Below are 21661 nucleotides of genomic sequence, written 5' to 3'. Positions count from 1 at the left end.
ATGTCCGACAGTAGCGACGAATCTGACCACAACTACAGAAAGGGTGCTCAGATCGAAGATGACCCGACCTACGACGACGACTTAACCTGGCAAGAGACCCTGCTCATGGATGCACAGACAAGCTCCAGGTCGTCACATGGATCCCGACCGGCAGAATCAACGCCGAGAAGGAGTAGATCCCCGGTGAAACAAATTTCACCGAACCGGGCAGCGTCTCAACCGGCAACTATGCCGAGCCAACCTCCGAAGGAACAACCACGTAGGTTCACGCCCCGGAATACTCCAACCAAACCAAAGCAAACCCCGGAGGAGATGGACACGACGTCTCCAAAGGAGGTCGGACCTGAATCACAGAACGAATCGACCTCGGAACCAGCCAAGTTGGTCATAGATGAATCTCGAACAGATGAACCGGCAACAGCTCCGGGTAAGAGAAGTAAGAAGAAGCAACAACCGGCTGATGACTTCTCGCGAGAATACCATGACGACCCAGCCTTAAAGCACGTTCAGGACCTGACTAGGTCGGAACAGGACGCGAGTGTGGACGCAGCGTTTCCAGAGGACAAAGAACTCTGGAACTCACTCAAGTCACGCCGTGCTAGCCTCGTTGGAAACACCGACGCGGTCCGTAAGGAACACGAACGACTTACGCAAAGGATGGCTGAGGTCATGAAGAGAATGGGAGAACGATTCCGTGCGGAGAAGGCCCGACCTGCGGCACAACAACAGGCTGTTACGACTCGGCAAAAACTCTTCACACCGGATCCCCAGTCAACCTCTAAGACGACACGACAACTGGTCGTCGTTAAAGTGAAGAACCTCAACCGGCAAGAGAACCTTCCGTGCAGATCCAGGACGAATTACTGGATTCAAAGGTGATCAACTCGGCTAACTCGGCTAAGTTGTCACGGAGGGAAAAGAAGAAGGCTAAGAAGGAAGCCAGAAAGGAAGCTGAAAAGGAGGTGACCAAACAACCTCCGAAGGAACCGACTAAACCGAGGTCGGACCTTTCAATTAAGACGCCGAAACCTAACCCGGCCAAACGGCATAAGTCCTCCGACGACCTTGATACCTCAGACGCTGGCCCACAGAAGCCGGACAAAAAGGGGAACGCCAAGGAGGAATTTGACTACGACGCAGCCAAACAGCGGATGCGAGAACTGATCGCCAGAGCAGGTACTGCGGCGACCAAAACGGAGGCCGAAAGACCACACGAAAGGTCTAAGCCGACGCCTAAGCCACCACCCAAGCAACCGAAACCTTCTACGTCCAAGAAAGACTCGGACGATGAATCAGAGAAACCCTCGGAACCCGACGATGAGATCTCCGACCATGGTGAAGCCGATCCATACGAAGGATTTAAAGGCGATCGAAATGAAGAATGGAGTCACGAAGAAGACACCGACGCTTCTGAATGGCCAGCCCCTGATGACGTACGTCAGCGGCTACCCGACGCTCAACCTGGTGACCGACCAGTCGGATTTCATTGCACGGTTTGTTGAACATTGCACGGGCGTCAGGTATGTCGTCACAGAAACGACTACCAACCAACCGACCTCGGGCACCGTTCGAACCGGTAACATATGTCAACACCGCCTCGGCACCAGCAAGGGCAAGTGCAACTAAGCCAGGTCGGACTACAACTGGACGTTTTGCGGTGAAAGACACGCAATCTCTTCCACCGACCTCACCTATGGAAACTTCACCGGCTCCGGAAGGTAAGACTCTACGGAAGAGTCAACCTAAACCGCTGAAATCAACGAAGAAGTCGGTGAAGACCAAGGAGAAAACGCCCTCTGAGGAAGAAGACGAAGATGAAGAAGAAGAAGATGAGGACGATGACGACACCTATCAAACACCAGAAGGGTCGGAGGATGACGATAATGATGACGACGACCAACCTCCACCAGCTTCGGCACCACAACAGCAGGGTGAACCGGAGATTTCTGACAATCAGAACGAACCACCGGCCAACAACGGCAACGAAGCTGACGAGCCGATGGAGGAAGATAGTGGTGACGTCTACGTTCCAAGTACGGTTAACACCAGATTCCGACCCGAATCAACTCCTCCAGGAATGGAATGAGGATACCCAGGAAGTCCTACCGTTACAGATTCCTAGCCTACCGAAGGTAAACGTCAAACACCCGACGGTGGCCATTAAACGTGCTCATACTCTACCTCCACGCGTCTCGGAATACGATCCGGGATGGATGTACACCTTTGCGGCCTTGAAGGCCCTGGCGACCTGTGGACCGAAGTTTGCGACACCGAAGATCGCATTCCAGCTCCTCAGGCACCATAAGATCGGTGACATCGGCGGAGGTTGGAGGCAACTAAGCCAGAGCAACGTATACCGGTACTGTAACCTTGGGTACAACGAAAGTAAAATCATACGGACATACACCAGCAGCAAGCGGATGTATTACGAGTTCCCACCGGAGAAACGAGATCCGGCGCCGACCACTTACGAAGGTTGGGTACATGCCATCGAAGCGTGTATGGAAATGTCGTGGCACCCGGAAGGACTGACCCGCGGCGAAGTTCTACATCAGCTGGTAGCTAGGTTCGAATTTGAATGGGAAGCTAAAAAACCCCAGCTAGTCGACCCGAAGTACAAGCCCGTCAACAGAACGAAAGGAGGCGAGAAGTACATGCTGGGCGACGACTTGGACTTCGTCCTGAGCAAGGGATTCTTCCAAAAGAGATTTGGCATTAACCAGACTCGGGAAGGAGAACGATATGAAGCCCTTAAGCCATCAACACACCGACACGGACACTTACCGAAGCATCCACCGACCTCGGAACAACAGAATGAGTCAACCGACTCTCTCCAGCCGCGAACGGAGGCATACACGGCGGACTGCCGACATTGCATAGAGAATTCCACTCCGCAGGGCAACAGACTCCCGTGTGCGGACTGCATCATTTCCTTCTCGGACGAACATACTCCACAAACCGGACGTCGTGACGCGATGCAAGCAGCGGCGTTGTACATAAACGTCGTCGCTGGGAACATTAGCGCATACCGACGTTTAGCCCGCAGCGAACGTCTAATTAACCAGTTACGGGCCTACGAACAGGATCACTTGTCGGAAATCCAACGCAACCGCGCTTCCGACCCCGGATGGACTAACACAGTACCACCGACCTTGACGCATCGGCTTCTGGAATACCGCCAGCAACAGGACCTGCGGCGCCGGGAGGGAGGACCGTGCGAAACTTAAGGCAGTCAACGAAAGAATTGCCACCATGAAGGTCCATCCACCACCAACGAAGCACGAACCACAAATCACTGTTCACCTACAGCAGCCCACACAAGGCCGCTCAGAGTCGGAACAGGTGCTTCATGACGTGAGAGAAGTGATAGTCGGAGACATTCACCGACCTCTTCAGTCCGCATCAATCCAAATGATGATGCGACAGGACGACGGAACCATGAAAATGGTCACTCTTTACCCTGCAACGGCGGAGCAGATGGCAACGATCCCACAAAAGGTCGTTCCAGTGGTCACACAAACCCAGCCCTCTATTCCCCAGGAGATTTCTCAACCTGGATCCTCGGCACAACCAGTTGCCGCGTCGTCGACTCAACAGCGCCGACCGGCCAAACCATTGGCCGGACACGACCTTCGACATAGGCTCGGACACGACGCTCGACACAGAATCGAGGAACGACGAGCCTCTGCCGGACACGGCAATAGCGAAGCAACCCGACCTTCACCTGGTAAACGGTCAAGTCCGGAGAAGACGAGCATGGGACTGGTCGTCGACTCAACTAGTAAGTCGAAACGGAACTTCGTCCCACCTGAACACCAACCAGGACCGGAAGCCCACATGGCGGAACCGGCAGACAAACCCGAAGAAATGGATGTGGATGTGGCAAATCAGATGGCCTCGATGCCAACAGTGCAAGTTCCCAGCCAGGACGACCCTCGCTACGATAACACCCGACGACAGGGAGTCGAAGTCGTCATGCCACATCCGACCGAACGGACGAACTACATTATGAATACCCTGGGATACGAGGAACGACACCGACCACACATTTGGCGAATGGTAGAAAACCTGCGTCAGTTCCTCATCCGATCCGGATTCCAGACCAGATTCCAATTGAATAACTGGATGGGCGAGTTCAACATGAACGACCACCCCAACGTGGAACACCCGATCAATCGAGCAAACGCTTTGCCTTCGGTGCATGATCCGGCACTGTTGGACGTACCTTTGTCCACACCGGAGAGGACGAGTCTAAGTCAGCTCGGACCTCAGGAGTACTCACGCGATCAACTGGAAAGCGTGGCTCAATTCGTCATCACCGACGCCCACCCGGCCTTCATCATCGCAGCGGCTCGAGCGGCCCTGGACTTACTGCAGTACTTGCCGGAGGAAGAACCGGGACCAGAAGATCGAAATGCAACTATCTTGCGGTACGTCTTCGCAGCAAGGCTAGGCAACTACTTTTGCCACTACACGCTGTGGGGAGCACGTCGCACGGCACATATCCCACCAGAACTGGATACGATCGTCGCACAACTTGGTTCACCCATGCGAAGTATCATCTTGGCAGTTTGGTTACGCGACCTCCTCTACATACAGGAACGGCACGCGGCCAGATACGCCTTCCGCAAGGACTTCAAAGATCCAGACGACGATGCGGCCGAATTCGTGAAGTGGTACCGCGAAGAAAAAGCGTTACCTAGTGGATTCACCTCTAGACCATATGGAGAAGGGATGTCGGACGACTTGGCACCCGGCGCAGTACCTAACGCGCATAAGCTCCGTAGGAAGGTCCAGAAAGCCAAGAAGGCGCGGGCGGAACAACCTGGCCAGGAAGACACCCCACAACAAGATGGGCAACCACCGGCAACATGTAAGCCTGACGTCTTCCGGCGCCTTGGTCGACCACCACCTAAATCTGACGATGACGACGAAGATTACTTCGGCGGAGACCCGCCGATCTCAGTCCCCCTGGGATAACAGGTTCCCACATAAGGAACCTGTGGTCCCACTTCAACAGTAAGGAAGGGACATCGAGTGGAGAAACAGCGAAGTCGAGAACCGACCCGGCGGAGAACCTGCCCGGCTGAGAAACAGCCACGTCGAGAAACGACATGGAAAACATGGAACGGATACTTTTCTTTTATGGACCCTAAAGCAGACGTGAACCACGAATATGCCAGAAGCGCCAACCACATAAGTTGGCCGGATTCTTTGGTCGGACCCGGAAATGTGTGGTCAGACCTGGGTATTTCGGTTCTCTCACCGTACCGTTACGTCCTCCAAGGAATCCCCTGGAATGAACTGGGCAACCGACCTCAGTTCCCCAGCATGGCATTAGCAGATCGCGAACCAGATCGGAACCATATCTGCTACACCGGAGCCAACAGACGCCCCGGCTTGCTAACATAGCATATCGTGAACCACGTTCTGCTACCGAAGAAGATTACTCCGGCTAACCGACTCCGGAGAACAGACCGAGAGGATTACGCTAACATGGTGTCGAAAACGTTGTCACGTTCTCGACACCATGTTCGCCTAGCACCGTGGCCGACTTTGGGACCGGGTAACCGACCAGTAACTTTCATCACCGCAGACAGTGGTATCCTCATCGGCCCGCAATGTCACATGGTTCGGAATTGACCACAGAAGTCAAAACCGACCTGTTATGACACGACGCTTTGGATTAACCGAAGGCAGGAACGAAGAACCGGACTCCCGCCCAGAGACCTAACTTCGCAAACCGCGACCTTAACCGTGCCCCGTTACCTCAGTCAACCACAGAAGTTGACCATTCCCGAGGTAACTAAAGGAAGTGACGCAGACCGTGTCACAGAACCACGATCCACTACCTTCGTTGACCACGGAAGTCAGCCAATTTTGAGGTAGAACTTGGACCTCCCCCAATCACGATTCGGATAACTTAGCCGACCACAGAAGTCGGTGAAGTTTCAACTTTACATCCGAAGGATAAGTCATACAGAAGGATATATCCAATACAGACCGTGTTGGTTAGCCACGATCTACTACCTGAGTTTACCACGGAAGTCATCCATTCCAGAGGTAGATGATCGGAATCAAGACACTCCGGCAACCGGACTCCGGAGTACAAACCAGCGAGGATTCCGCTAGCATGGCCCGGAACACAGCACTGCGGTGTGTTCAGGACCATGCTTGCCAAGGCACCCACGGTTAACTCCGAGAAACGGACGGCCGATAGGATAACAAGTCCCTAAATAACACGGAATCAATTGGACTGCAACGGAACGGACAGTGTCAACTACGACCCGCTACCTAGAATCGACCACAGAAGTCGATTTGTCAACGATAGCCGACCTCAGAAGTCACCATTCGACCAACCGACGTCGACCTGACGGAAGCATATGGAAATCACAGACGGGATGGTTTATCGTAGCCTTTACTGACCACAGAAGTCGGTAATGGTGACCGCAAACCGCGACACCCGACTACGATTTTAGTCTGGACGGATTCTCCGTTTGAACCCGGACCTACAGGCTCTCAACCAGGAACCTGTACCTGGAGTCCAACCGCAGTCTCCCCCCGGAGGATATCGGATAAACCAACCGATTCACCGGTGACCACGACTACGCGCGGCTTGACCGTGCTGCCATTACCTGAAGAGGAACAGCGACGGTGATTTGGCTACTGACGTACCAACGACTCCGCCGCGACCTGCTTCCCCATGTCTCAAATGGAACATCCTAGGCAGACCGTGTTAGAACACACGGCTCGCACCCCCATACAGATCCCTACGGACGTGTGATGTCTTTCCCCAACAGAAGCGGCAAGGCGTCACAGGTTCGCGGAACCGAACGGAGGAACTCCAAACCAGGGAAGTGAAGTGATCTGATTTTACCTCAGTCTGCACGCCGCATGGGGATGGGAATGGGCAGTCTGACATAAGTCGGGGCCCGATGCACAACGCTGCCGAGGCGCGAGAACCTTACGCCGGTTTGAAACCAAAGAGTCTGTCTTGTGGATTGGGACCACAGAAGTCCCTTGATGCCACAAGCGACCTGGATTGCATGCTGAATGGCCAACAGACGCCATGGAACTGCCGAACTTGACGGAACTCGGACCCGTCCAGAGGCAAAACCACCGACCCGAACCAGGGCATGTTAGAGGCATGAAAGAGACCATCGCTTCAAACAAACTTCGCAGAGATCGGAGGAGTGCCCAGACGACCTCTTGACGGACGCAACCGACCCGGAAGAAGAATCACCGACCTTGGGTTGGATAACATTACGTCCGACCTCTGGTCGGATAAAATGGAAACCGGCAACAGGTCGGTTATGAGGATGATTCCACCGAAACAGTCTTGTACGGCTCCACTTTTGAGCCTCTATACCGTAACTCACCTCGGTTGAACACGGAATTACGGAATCACCGACCTCAGGTCGGATAACGTTCTAACCGACCTCGGGTCGGACATGAGAAGTAACCGACAACAGGTCGGTGGATGGAGACGCCATCCAGGATGTTCACGGAAAACGACTTCCGGACAGAAGGAATCGACCTTAATCGACCTGGGACTTGGAGTAACCGACCTCCAGTCGGATAACATTATCACCGACCTCGGGTCGGAGAACCGGTCCAACCGACCACAGAAGTCGGTTAGGAACGCCGGATCGCTCGATTCGCTTGGAACACCAGCGGATCAGCCGAGATACGACCTTTGAACGGACCAGTCACGTGGTAACCGACCTCAGGTCGTATAACATTACCACCGACCACGGGTTGGATAACATCATACCCGACCTCAGGTCGGACATCAGGAGTCACCGATAACAGGTCGGTGAAAGACGACTAAACTGAAGATCGGAACTGGAAACGACCTCGGAATGGACGAATTCGACCTAACGGGACTTGTTTAGCCCCACATGGGCCTAAACAACACGAGTTACCGAGGTCGACCATGGAGGTGCGTTATCACCGACCTCAGGTCGGATACCCATCCTCGACCGACAGAAGGTCGGATGAACTACTATTGGATGGAGGAGCAACAAATTCCGACCGGACCTTCGAGCCAGTTCGCCTCGGAAAAGTCTTAACCAGGCTCGTGGTAGCAGATTTAACGGTTTTAAACCGACCACATTCCATCGGCGTTACCACTTGGCGACCACGGAAGTTGCACGACACAAGTACGGTTTTGTCCGACTTGACTTTTGGAATTCGGGACTTCGCCGAATTCCCTTGCCGCCGGTTAACTTGCCGGTAGGCCGACCTTGGTCCGACGACCTTGGTCCATTCCCCCTAATCAGAGAGGATGCTTCGGCATTCGCAACAGCGACAGTGCCTCTCACTCCGGAGCGGATGAACACGAGTCGGATGTAAGTGTCAGCCGTGCTTACCCGACCTCGTACGGATTTACCGGTTACGTTAGGTAACCCGGGAACTGACGCCCCGGACCTGACACACCGGACTGCATTTAGACAGGAGACCCCGTGCAAACTCAAGACCCGTGGACGTCATCCTAGTCGGAATAAGCCCCCGGACAGATCTTTTTTTTAGTATTTTTGTACATTTTCTAACAAACGGAATTGTATTTTACTTAGAATCTCTAACCAGATCTGTTTTGCATTTACTTTTTGCTCACTGGAATTGTGATTAAACTTTATTACTCTTTACTTCGCGCTGTTTAACCGTCATTACTTTTCTTTTACTTTCTCCGCGAGCCAACAGAAGCAAGATGCCAGGCCAACAGAAGCAATACCGGTCCAACAACGAACCCCGAGCGGCTTCCAGATTTGCGGCCGTGAGTTGCTTGCCTCTCATGGATCTGGAAGTGAAGGATGGGACGGTCAACGGACACCGGACTCCCGCTGGAAGAGGACGCGTACCGGCGACCCCACATGGGTCGACCGGAGAGGTGCGACGCTGGTGCGGTACTGAGTCTGAGCATCCTCGCAGGAGCTCGGATTCCCGCCCAGAGGCATGTTAGAGGCACGACAGCCTGCGTGATAGATACGCCACTTTGCGTATGCGTATCACTGCACACATGCTGATTCGCCCTCTCTTGTACGTACGTGAGTGGCTGCACTGCACTCTCCGCCTATGCGGATACACCGCGGGCGCACTCACTGAGCATACTTGCTCTCTCGCTCCTCTCTCTCGCTGTATGACTCAGCGTATATTCGCTCGCGTTGGATACGAGTCCAGTCTGCGCACTCACATTCCATGTGTCTGGACAGCGTGACGCCGTTGCCGCCAGGCGCCAGCACATTTCTTTCTCTACATTTCATTACGCTCTAGAACTAGCTCGCAGCAACTTGACTTGCTGATTTCTGCCAGACACTGGCCTTTGTTGTGTTTTTCCCCGCATTCACGCGGCATTTGCTCCACTTTATTTGTACAATAAAGTCATCTGTGAGCTCTCTGTGCTTGCCTGTCACAATTACATATTTTCATTCTTTGCCGTTATGCATGCCCTGCTCTTACACAATCTCATATGCCCCTGACTTTTCGGTTATAATGAAAATAATCGTTCACGCTCACTTTTTCTCTATTGCCAGCATAACTTGTTACGTGGAAAAAAATTGACCACGAGAGCGCTTTTCTAAACATAGCTGCGTCCGCTCCATTTATTACGCAACACAATTGTTCGCATCATAGAAAAATGCATCATGACATAAGCCAGACGCTAATGCATCCAATGTCAACGCATCAACACGTTTTTAATGAAACCTTACGCAGCACCATCCATGAAGTTCACAAAAGAATAGATTTCTGTACACTGACAAGGGCGACGATGAAACAAATGGTCAACGGCAACGAATGAAGCACTTTGCCGGTTGTCTTTCATAGAAAAACCCGGAACACCAAAAAACGAATGAGCGCCATAAATAATTAGTTATTAGACTGTACAGTTAAGTATAAAAAAATAACCACAGAACCAGGTACGAAGTAGTTATTACGCAAATGAATGCAATGTAAATAGTAATAATCAATTATAAAATCCAACATCTGGCAGGAACGGGAGTTTTGCCACGGAAAGCACAAAATAAGAGAGAGACAGGTCAAGAGTCGAGAGAGAAATAATGGACGTTCAAAACACTCAGGCTGCATTGGTCACTTGTGACAAATTATCCCCGCCGTCCTACCCGCGAATATCCCCAACAAGAAAGGGGAAAACAGGGACGAGTTCCACGCTGCGCGAATTACCTCGCCAGCAACACCGGCCCAACGTTCCCTGTTCCCCGAGGTCGGATCTATTGAGGTTTGTCTTTTTCCAGACTGCATTTACCGGCCCAGGTGGCCTCGCCCGACGCGTGTGTCTAGAAAAATGAATAAACTGAATTAATATCAACATAACAATCATGTTTAACAAACGTTACGTTCGATAAGCGAAAAGTATTTTTGATTCTTAGCAACCGCAAATTTAAAAGCATAGAAGTACTTATATTCATTAAATGATAAAAATAAATAATTATACAAATTATCAGAAGATCCGCTTACCAATTTGAGGTCGCGATGCCAATTTTGGCCGCATTTGCCGTGACATTTCCCGCAAGGACGCGCTAGGCCCCAGCCTCCGCATTCGAAGCAGGCCAAGGCCGTGTGATCCAGCAGCCAATCTGATCCGCAACTGCAAAGGCGACCATACTAAATTTAGCTGTACTATTCGATTTATCGATTACCATTCAAAATTCTCAGCAGCAATTAACATCACTTCTGCTGAAGCATTTAGCCATTCTGTGTTCCAAAAAACATATTTAAAAATAACCGAAAGGTGATAATTATATTTCCAAGAAAATTGGCCCGAAACAGTCAAACGCCATGCAAAAACATATCTGCAATCAAGTTGTAACTACACAAGAAAAAAAACTTCCAAAAATTACAAAAAATAAAGAAGAACAAATTCTTTCAAGCCTTGACCTATAACTCGTATTTATAACGGATACAATACGTCTACACACCATATGCCCAATGATCAGACTTACAAGGCTGAAGAAACAACAACTGCACAGCGGACCAGTGAATAAGCAGACCACCGGCCACGTTGTGTCTGAATGAATCAGTGTGTGCGCTTACGTAAAGCAAGATGTCTCCGGGATGGCCAGATCCATCCGCGGACAGCTCTGGTGGGAATGGATGCCCTGTACCATCTCACAGGGACAGCCGCTGGCGTCGGCCACACTGGGCACCAGCGCCAGACTGCCTTCTGAGCAGGTACGACGCGCCTTGCATGACAATGAGGACATCTGCTGTTGCAGCTGACTGCGTACAGACGCCACCGGCACGTGCTCGCCCAGGGATTTCGATGGCAAACGGAAGCTGTGTGGCGCCATTTTCAATAGACTCAGTTCCTCGGCAAAGCGGATTTCTACAAAAAAACGGGAAATTAGACGACAAAAATGGAAATACGAATACATTATGCGAAATTCGGCGAACGGCCGTAAAAGTGGTCATCAGTAACCAATATGTAGTGGCTTATTAATCTCCAGTGGTGTTTCCTGTATTACCAATAAATGTCTCTTAACACAGATTTCCGAATTAAACTCAACAATAAAAAATCGATGCCAAACGGCTGACGCACACCGGAAAACGCCTGGCTCTCCACATGTGACTGATTCTAATGAGAAAACCCGCGCACTCACGAGAATCGTCTATATGTCCCAGAGTGCTCCATTTCCCGTTACAACCCAGCTAAGGCGCTCCTGCGTCAAGCAACCTAACTCTTTCCAATCCCCGGAACAAGCGATTACAAAGCATTTCCACTTTCCACGTAGTCGCTTGACGTTCAAGCCGGCTAGCACGCACGACCAGCCTAATCAACTCCCTATTAATTCATCCCCTTCCCTGCATTTGAGGCCAAAATGGATGCGCTTGATTATTCATGAAGAGGCGGAAGTGTCTAGACGCACATCGGCCTCCGCCATTTCCCTGATTGCTCACTTTTCTCTAATCACGCTTCACAAGTTAAAGTTAGCCATCCTACCTGGCAAGGTTATCTGACGGATAAGCAAGGGCCCCAATCTAACTACCTCATATATAATATCATTCTGATCAAATGGGGTTTGTAAAGTAGTTCAAGTAAGTTCGCGCACGGCCTCGTTCGACATACGCCGATGTAACTGGCATCGTGCGGCCAGGCAGCAAATGTGATCAACGCAGGTGATGTGTGTTTGTTGCTACACCGCCATCAACACAAACACCACCACCGCCCGATTAAGCACCGCTCCAGCGCTCTTCCTGGCCTGTTCGTTCGATGGCCAACGAAATGCCGACCACCTTGATTAATCACTCGCACCACATTAGACAGTACAAGTTATAACAGACAGATCAAGATTATTCAAATTCTCAAGGCAATTGCGTTGCCGGCTCTTATGGACGACAAAGCGGTCGTCGTCTGACGAGCAAACTGCGTCTCTCATAGTCACGCACCAAATTACCGGCTTCCCATCCCTACATTATCCCTCATGACTAACTTTAACTTGCACATGATATTACGAGGTAAGCCACCTGGGTTGTTCCCGGTCCCTCTTCTGGCGTTGCACCCCTTTCGCCTTTACCGTCCTAAGCAGTAATTTTCTAAACAAAACACGAATTCCCTACACGGTAAGGGTACCGACTTCCACTAACAAACTTTGAAGAGCGGTTCAGTGTCCGGCTGACAGTCATAACATCGACACAGCCGAAACGGGTCGAAGACCGGAAGGAGAAGGCGTTCCACTGCGGCGAGCAGTGCGCGTTCGCACTTTATGCCGGTGCCATTGGACTTAGCACGCTTCGGATCAACTTTCCGCTCGCTCTCTTTTCGCCTTTTTAACCGTTCTATCATCGCACAACGATCAAACGAAACCTGTCTGTTCAAGCGCATGGTTCAATCGCAATTCTATTCCCTCCAAAAAAAATAACAAGATTAACAAGAATTTTTATCTTTAAACTACCATAATATTACGTTACTTATTCAGGCACTTTTAATTTTTCTTGAAGTCTTTCTTTACTTATCAACAAGGCTCACAAGCGTACTGCGTCACAGGTCATAGGTTGGAATGTGCCGAATCAGCGTACACTACTGTTCAATTTAGCGCACTTGGACCATTGCACTCTTTTCTGTATGCGCAATTTTTTACACAGCGCGCCACCCGGTTCTGAAGGTCAGTTCCGCTCGATATTCAACTACCGTGTCAACATCCCGAATCAGTCATCTAAATTCTGAGGTAATGCAAAGGCCGTTGTTGCCGCTGACAAGCGCAACGCACGGGCGCTTATCGATACAATGTTTTTGTTATGATATCGCGAATATTTGTTACTTTACAAATGGATCGTGCCCGAAAAATTAATTATGACGTTATCAATCATCGAAACGGAAAGCATTACTCACTTGTCAGTGCAGCTCATTATGAAACCAACACGTTCTGAAGGTCGCTGGTTTTTTTTACGCAAAAACAACAGAAAAATAATTGAACTGCTGCTTACATTACAAAAGCTCTGAGAAAAAAATTAAAAAGATATCACTGAAACTCTAGACGCTTATTTCCAGCACTAACCATAAGGAGAAGAAGTCTGTTCATCGGAAAATGAAGTCCAACCACCGCGTTAATTTTAAAAACAGGAAATAATCAAAATCGTAATAAATCACAATTATTATTCTCTTGTTTCCTCATCACGACAACATGCGCAGTCTCGCAGACGGTTTGACCCAAATCCGATTTATGCTAATCGGGCCCTGTCCATTTTCATTGCAAAACAGCCCTTTCTCACAGAAAGTGGAAACGATCGATTTGCCGGTGCAATGCCCTATCCGAATTCACATGAGAATGCGAAGCCATTCGCCGACGTAAACAACATCGAATCGGCCAGCAGCTGCCGGTGCTTGAGTGACCAAACCCAGACAACGACGGTCGGCAAGTACATTCGCCTGTGCTCATATTTTCCAGCATATTTTGCACAAACACCGGAACCCCATAATGGGACGCGCACATCACACAATATTCTGCCCGCTTCACCGATCCCAACCGGCAAATTTTACATGTATGCAAGTACATATAAATCAGGGTCAGAGAACGGCATACTATCGGCACACTGCATCTGTAGCATGGCAGCAGGGCATTGTTGTTGATCATCTATTGCGTCGCTTGACTGTGAGGTGCACTGGCCCCGTCCCATTCCGTTCGCTGGCCCCAGCACACATACACAGGCATACGCAGTGATCAGTGAGTGTGGTTGAAATAGCAACGCGGTTAGGCGGTCAACGACGCCCAATGCGAGAATTATCAGCCTCTGTCCCGGTGCCATCAGCCTAAACGCTGCCTTTGCCCCGTCGTAATCACGCAAATATAACAAGAGACCCCATTTTTAGCGCCATTTTAATCGAATGCTGTGCAGGAAAGAAAGACGAATCTGTTGCCATTCCAAATGCTGCGCACATGCCTGGCATACTTTTCTCACGGAACATTTAGACAAAATTCGAAATTATTCAAAATTCTTTTGATCATGCCTTCCGTAAACGGTAAAACCAAACCTATTAAGTATATACATCCACATTATTTTGTGAAAACAAACGCACAAATAGCCTAATGAAATTTCGGGAAAAAATCGCTTCGGTTAAAAAGCCATCGATTAAGTGTTACGATAAATAAACTTTTAAATGAATTTATCAAGATATAACCGATTTCAGAAAGCATGGAGCGTGAAGAAGTGCTGATCACTGCACATACCAGGTAATCACAATCTGATAATCGTTGCGGTGAAATGTTGCGCGCGATGCGCAATGAACATGCAAATTCTTGCGATATCATCCGTTTACGAAAAATAAAAAGGATTTCTACAAAGAAATGAAACAGCACGCGGCACGGTAAACACAAGTCGCGAAGAGTTAACGATAACCGCACACACGAGTGCCACTGTGCTCACTTGATTAGCGATTCACCGTTTCCCGGAAGTCAACTGATAAAATGTGATAGCACGCATTTCACAACCCGAACAATACGGAACTTTTATGGACACGTGCTGCATACTGCACCAGGAAATTCTTCCTTCTCCGCAGTGAGTATCACAAGCGAAATTTCCTTAAACATTTTAAAAATAGCGGCACACACGCTATGTCAGGAATTTCAAAATAAAATCGAATTATGCCGAAAACTGGTATTGCCCGTCAGTCGTTCCGAAGGACTAGATTTAAGCGGGATTCAGCTTTCCGGAGACAAACTGGATTCAAAATTTCTCCGATGCCACATAACTTAAAATAACCGATTACGCACACCAAAAAATATTTGTAATATGCAGAGCGACATTGCTAGTTTAACGAAGTCAGCCGGATTTGAAATATTTTCCCATCAACATGGTTATTCTATATACAACTGACATTTCAAAAAAAGTCAAATTACTTTACAGCTGGAGAAATATCAACTGGAAACTGCGACATCTTCCGCTTCGGCATAAGCACCTTTACGTAACCGACTTTTTTCTCTTTACTCAAATCGATCCACTCGATAAAATACGCACACACAAACGTATTACGTAAGGTGCTTCTGTTCTACCGAAAATGTTCTCTCGCTTCTGCTTATCTTCACTAACCGATGGAATCAGCGTCATCCGTAAAGGGCGCACACGCGGGATCCTCGCATTCGCAGTAGAAGACGGCATGCTGCACATTCAACTCCAGCTCATCCTGATCCGTATGATCAAAGTCCATCTCCAACGGCATACTGGCCATCGTGGGACGCGGCTGTACGTTGGCCATCGCTCGTGTTGTCATACCACCACAGACCATGTTCAAACTGCAAGACACCAATCTCCAACTGATTGCAACGTCTAAATGAAAGCTCGGACGAAGACAACACACAAACTATTTCGGCCCAGACAGACAAGTAGTGAGTACGCTATTTCTCCGTATCGAGTGCAAGTTTCGAACGAATTTCGGTTGTTATGGCGAGAGCAGCGAGAGAGAGAGCGATACGTTCAGCGAGCAGCAGCTGCCATACAAATAGCGCTTTAGAGGTTATGATTCCTACATGGCAGCCATTGCCATTGGTGAATAACCAGTGCTGGCACGCAGCTGCTCGCCGCTCTCTTACTCTGCCTAGCTTGACCTACTAGTTTTCGGTTGGCTAGCGTCAGATCCGAACCGGACTAGACGCCAGCCCATCTGTCCGCGTTTGAAAAATGTAGGCGTCAAAACAAACTACAACGGCTCAACAGCACCGAGCTGAATATATGTACGAATTTAAGGCAAGCACTTACATCTTGCGAGTTAATCCACAGAAGGGGAAAGATTTCCAACGAGGAAGCTACGAAAATCAGGTTTCGTACAGATAAAAACTAGCTAATCTCATTGAGGATCAAAAGATTGCCTTTCGAAAGAATTTTGCACTGACAGATGGAAGAGTCCGCTTTTATAGCGTCCGCCAGTCTGTGTCTTTTTCCCTTCGTGCGTACAACGCTCTTTGCAGATGGGCGGTGTTGCGGCGACTGAGTACTGACGTCAGTACGAGCGGTGCACTGAACGCTGACGTGCCAATCACACTTCAGTAGGCGGTCGATGTTTAAATTTTCGCACGGGAAGTCGCCGATGCGCTACGCAGTACGCAGCGTGCGTCGTGTTAACCGCAGAACCGCATGCCGCATGGTACTGTATTTAGTACTATTTACTATTTTAATATATTTTACTACTTACTTGTTAAAATTATGCACTCACAAAATAAAATACCAAGCAAAATTTGAATAATACGTAAGTTGTTACACTGATTACAGTAACTTAAGTACTTTTAAAACTCACAAAAATCAAGAATAATAAGTAATACAGTGCAGTACGTAAAAATTACAGTCACTAAATAAGTAATGCGTAGTCGTCCTAGAATGCATTTTTGCATGGCAACAACGCCAAGCTCACTGCCACACCATAAGCGGTGGCTGCCTTCGCCCAGCTGGGGACTGAGAGACGACTACTGTACTAGGATGTCTGCGTATGACTTTAATCGCCGGAAGGAAAGCGTATTTACTAAGTTTTACTTACTTAAGTATACATCGTTTTTTTTACTATACCTAAAAAACGTCATGTCGCCTCGAAAGTCGACTGCAGTCTCTCCATAATAATTATGCCGCAAATTTGATTGGGTGCGTAGTACTGCGTAGTGCGTAAATAAAATTATATCTATATGACACATGATACGGATATTACAACAAACCACATGGCCACTAATGGTATAAAAGAGTACTGCCATGATAGTATGTACTATGTACGTAGTCTCTGTGAAAAATTACAGTTTAAATAGTACGAACTCGTATTGTACGAACAGTATTTACCATTAAACGTACGTATACTGTACCGAACGAACCGCCTGCCGGGAATTCTTCGTTCAGTTTTCATTAAATTTGTTGACGCTCGGCACGCTTCGGTTAATTGCTGCCGAGATTAGTCAGCGCCTGTTAAGAGAATCACACAACTACAAATTATTCACCCGGAAACGCGGCGAAACTGGATCGAAATATGAAAAACACTGATGGCAGTTTTGTACATAATACTACTTATAATATTAAATTTTCTCATCAACGTACCATTACATTGGCTATAAAAATGTCGCCAAGCGATACGGCAACATAATAACTGTACGAGTACTTATAGCTGTTATTAGTCATCATTGTTTTTTATGGTTTAGATGCTTGGATACGCAGTACGCACCCGATAACAAGCAACAATAAACGAGGTACTTACTATTCACTTTTGCCAGACAAAATAATTAACCGTTAAAGTTAGTAATGAAGATCGTCATCTTAATGTTATTATTCGACCGGCGAGACACTTATTTACTGTAATACGAGTATTATACTATATAGATAGTATTTAAAACTTAAATACGTACGAAATCCGTACGTATACTTTAATACTTACTTAACTTAAATAAATACTCGTACTGTACGAGTGCAATACTATGTTATTGTGCAGCAGTGGCGTTTTAAGCAATTTTATTGCTGATTTTACTGGCATAAGTGGCATTGCACCATTTGTGGACCCTCCGGTTGTCGAGCGACAACGTAACAGAAGCACGCGTGCGGTGGCCCATGCCACAGGCTGTTTTAACGTAAATCTTTGAAAATTTATAACTTTGTTCACTCCTGCATTAAATTTTTATGTATAGTCTTAAAAAATGCAGAATAATACACAGTATTAGGCAAAATAAATGTTTTCTGTTTCTTCTTTAGGGTAATGCAGTATGAGCCTCTGCGGTTAACATAGCCGCCTATGGGAAATCCTCCATAGGCGGCTATGCTAGCCGCGCAGGCTAACAGCGCACAATCCTGAAAGAAAAATTAAAAAGCATTTCTTTGCCTGATACTGTGTATTCTGCATTTTCAAGACTATGCATAAAAAATTTAATGGAATGAACAAAGTTATGAATTTTCAAAGATTTACGTTAAAACAGCCTGTGGCATGGGCCACCGCACGTCAAATGTAAAATCAGCAATAAAATTGCTTAAAACGCCACTGCTGCACAATAACATAGTGTGCACTCACTGTACTCGTACGAGTATTTATCTCGCCGAAGTGTGTCCTCACTTGAACGAGACTTCAGCTCGCTGCCTTCTTGACAGTTCTTGCTGTCGACACAGGACAGCTTACTGAAGGCGACGTGAAAAATCTAAAACACGGAATACGGTTTACCGTTAATACTTATCATAAAAAAATACAGGTAAGTAGCGTTATCGTTATCGTTGAAAAAATTTAATTTAAAGCCTTAAGGGCTATCAGCCTAAGTAGTGCTTAACAAAATTACGCCAGACAGTACAATCAGTAACATTTCTGGAATTTCTAATACGATACGATCATACGAGTGCTTACATTAGTTACATACGGTTATGATGGGCTATCCTTAAAACTGGTCTGAGTCTTATGATGAACTCTTATCCTTCCAGTACATATTTTCGAAGGTTCTTTTGTTCTTCCGGCCACCAGCTCGCGGTTGTGAGTCGCATACTGTCGCTTACCAGGTTATCTGGATATCCAGCACGTGGCTAATCCGCAGACATGTGGTGGGAGATCCTTCCCTCGCTTGGCATTATTACCGTAGCCATGATCACTCCCGTGTATGCTACCTATTACACACATAAACTCATTCTGGGCAAGGTGAGGACAATGTCGTTGACGGTCCAGTGGAATTCCGCGATGTTAAGCTGTGCCGTGTTTCTTTGCAGTACTGCAAAAGGCGTCGGATGTTTGTCATGCAGGACAAGGATTTGTTTGATCGCGATGAGGATTTGACAGGATTCGCCTACAGCACGCGGGTATGCAAACTATAAGTACATGCATTGAACTCTACATACAGTATGTAGTGAAACTGAAAGATTACTAAAAATGCACAAAATTATGTGTTGTCCCAACAAATTTGCTAAGTAGCTTTACTTTAATTTTTGTGTTTACAACTTTACCGTGATTCTTAATTAAAGTGCAGGATTTATGTTTTGTGGGTGTGCAATTTGGAACTAGTAGAGTGTAGGCAGTTTGAATTGAATTAATTTTAAAATCAATAAACTAATAATTTGATTGTCAATAATACCGGTATTGCATTATAAAAATTGTTGCAGAGATCATTATATTTCTGATCTTTTTATACTTGACTGTAATTATGGTCATAAATGTGATTTTTGACTCTAGAAATAGTTCAGTACCCAAATGTCCTCGTACTGCATTAGTATATTTTTCAGGGTTTGGACGTGATTCCGGACGAACCTGGCCAGCAGATTCCTGGAATGACGGGTGCCAATCCTCGACATCGTTTGGCTATGAGTTTCCCTAAAAATTACAATTGATAACTTACATCTAGCAGTACTGCTTGCGAATGTACAAAAGAAATGTGAGTCATAAACACAAATTGAATGTTTTATGGAGTGACTAAGTTTGAAGATAACTGTAACAACTACGAAGTAATACGATTATATAGAACGCATATCATCGTATGTGTGTGCATTGTTCATCTATCACTAATTTGAGTATCGCGGATGCCTAGCATAAGTAAAATTGTTGCAACGTGCAAGTTTCCCTTGATAAAACTTAATGGTGATAAATCCTCCTCTGGATCGCGCTGCACCACGGCACAGTATCATTGAGTACCGTGCTTCTACCGTTCCGTACTTACTAGTTACTGTACGAGTACTGCGCTAATAATGAATGAATTTATAAAATTCAGTTGAAAAATATTTTTTTGTTATTTTTCGCAGTTGTATTCTTAGACTACGAGGAAGCTTCGGAGCTGTATGGATTGCTGAATTTTTTGAGTCTTAGTTTTTCCGAGATGCTGTCGTCAGCGATCAGAGACTACTCGCAAAGTACTTGGGTACAGGCGGTACAGCACTCGTATATCAAAATTTAAACATGGTTAAATTTCCTTATGGCTTATACCCTTCTTGTACTATACCGATATATAATTTATTTATATAGATATTAGATAGATATTAATTGTATACCACTCAAGCCGCGAGTCAAGCGGTATTGCAGTATGAAAATCACTGTATAAAATGCGCAGTTCTGGTAAGTTCTCGTTTGTCTTGATTTCCCTTTTTATGGCAAACAAAATAAATATCACAAACTGGCAAATGCCAATCATTAAGAAAACATTTTTTTCGTAATTACAATAATCTATTATTCTATTTGGACTTTGTTTCCTGGCTGATATACTCGAAAAATTCGCGAATACTGGCAAATTCCGTCCGCTGACTGGAGTCACCGGATTTTTTTGGCACCCGGGGCATCAGTGCGGCCATCTTCCGGCGGAAATCGCCGGCACTTTGCACATCCAGAATTTTGTACACGGTCAAACATAGCAGGCCCACTCCGCCGACCGCCCATAGCGTGCCCCAGCCCAGCGCCCTCATTGCTAGGGCACCTCCGCTCTCCAGGCGCTCTGCTCCTGCCAACAGGCCCTTGTCGAAGGAGGTAGGGTCGCGCTTCTTGGCCATGGTCAAGGCGGATCCGAATCCGGCCAGCACACCTAGTGAGGCTACACCACCAAGGAATAGGGCTTTAGTGAAAACCTGAGATTTCTCCGACTGAGCTGGCACCATGGGAAAGTCTGCTGTGCCGTCCGTAGCAGGAAAACTCATTCCGCTGATCTGTGATCCTGATTCGAGTGCAGGCATATTATTTAAAGTATACACCAAGTATTCACATGCAACCAACTGGCAAAAGAATTAACCAAAACGTTAACCACACGAGACCATAAACAGAGCGATCAAAAAGTCGACAAAGAGCAAATTCGACAATTTATAATTATTATTAATTTTTTTAAACAGAATTCCGAGCAACTGAGAACTCTGGCATAAGTCAGAGCCGACTGGAAATCAGCGAGTGTTCACATTCTGATTTGCTGCAGAATTATTATATATACGACAGCAATGCAAAAACCAAAGAAATTCCGAATATCGTAGAAAGTAATTAGAAATAAAACTTTTGAATTCGAGAAACATAGGCAAAATTTTAAAAATGCAACAAAATTTCGCTCGAAATACAAAATACTGTACTGTTAATCGTACTGTGTCAGTGTGTATACACTATACAGTACTTACTACTCTGCTCGAGATACAGAGTATGTGCACTCACTGATGCGCACTGGAAGGAAACGATACGCACGCCATGTCTCTCTGTTCAATTTAGGCTTCATGCACCATATGTAACTGGGATTCAGCTGAATGTTTGAAAAGC

The 21661-nt window shown here is 47.3% G+C and overlaps 3 protein-coding genes across 6 annotated transcripts; 1 reads left to right on the top strand and 2 right to left on the bottom strand.

Moving 5' to 3' along the window:
- Positions 1-9676: 9676 nt before the first annotated feature.
- On the bottom strand, positions 9677-16710 carry LOC129589187 (uncharacterized). 2 transcript variants are annotated; one of them, XM_055483758.1, is made up of 6 exons: positions 16344-16710; positions 16210-16256; positions 15544-15746; positions 11053-11344; positions 10477-10606; positions 9677-10295 (listed from the first exon to the last, which is right to left on the bottom strand). In XM_055483758.1, the coding sequence occupies exons 3-6, from the start codon at positions 15737-15739 to the stop codon at positions 10230-10232; spliced, it is 684 nt and encodes a 227-aa protein (XP_055339733.1). In that variant the 5' UTR covers positions 15740-15746; positions 16210-16256; positions 16344-16710; the 3' UTR covers positions 9677-10229. The 2 variants fall into 2 exon arrangements, with proteins under 2 accessions (XP_055339733.1, XP_055339732.1); XM_055483757.1 differs by having other exon boundaries at positions 16210-16350.
- Positions 16711-18554: 1844 nt separating this feature from the next.
- Positions 18555-20028, top strand: LOC129589189 (uncharacterized). Of its 3 annotated transcripts, none has more exons than XM_055483761.1 (4): positions 18555-18656; positions 18895-19090; positions 19159-19248; positions 19669-20028. In XM_055483761.1, exons 2-4 carry the CDS (start codon positions 18992-18994, stop codon positions 19771-19773), a joined length of 294 nt encoding a protein of 97 aa, XP_055339736.1. In that variant the 5' UTR covers positions 18555-18656; positions 18895-18991; the 3' UTR covers positions 19774-20028. The 3 variants fall into 3 exon arrangements, with proteins under 3 accessions (XP_055339736.1, XP_055339735.1, XP_055339737.1); XM_055483760.1 differs by having other exon boundaries at positions 18566-18656; positions 18880-19090; XM_055483762.1 differs by having other exon boundaries at positions 18569-18656; positions 18955-19090.
- A 393-nt stretch (positions 20029-20421) lies between these two features.
- On the bottom strand, positions 20422-21464 carry LOC129589144 (transmembrane protein 242-like). Its single transcript, XM_055483697.1, has one exon. The coding sequence runs from the start codon at positions 21097-21099 to the stop codon at positions 20608-20610; it is 492 nt and encodes a 163-aa protein (XP_055339672.1). The 5' UTR covers positions 21100-21464; the 3' UTR covers positions 20422-20607.
- Between the last annotated feature and the right edge of the window lie 197 nt (positions 21465-21661).

The sequence above is a fragment of the Paramacrobiotus metropolitanus genome, unplaced genomic scaffold (assembly GCF_019649055.1).
Source record: "Paramacrobiotus metropolitanus isolate TYO unplaced genomic scaffold, Prichtersi_v1.0 Parri_scaffold0000033, whole genome shotgun sequence".
In the NCBI taxonomy this organism is placed as follows: domain Eukaryota; kingdom Metazoa; phylum Tardigrada; class Eutardigrada; order Parachela; family Macrobiotidae; genus Paramacrobiotus; species Paramacrobiotus metropolitanus.
The sequence above is the reverse complement of the archived record's forward strand: the minus strand, read 5'-3'. Positions and strand labels throughout refer to the sequence as shown.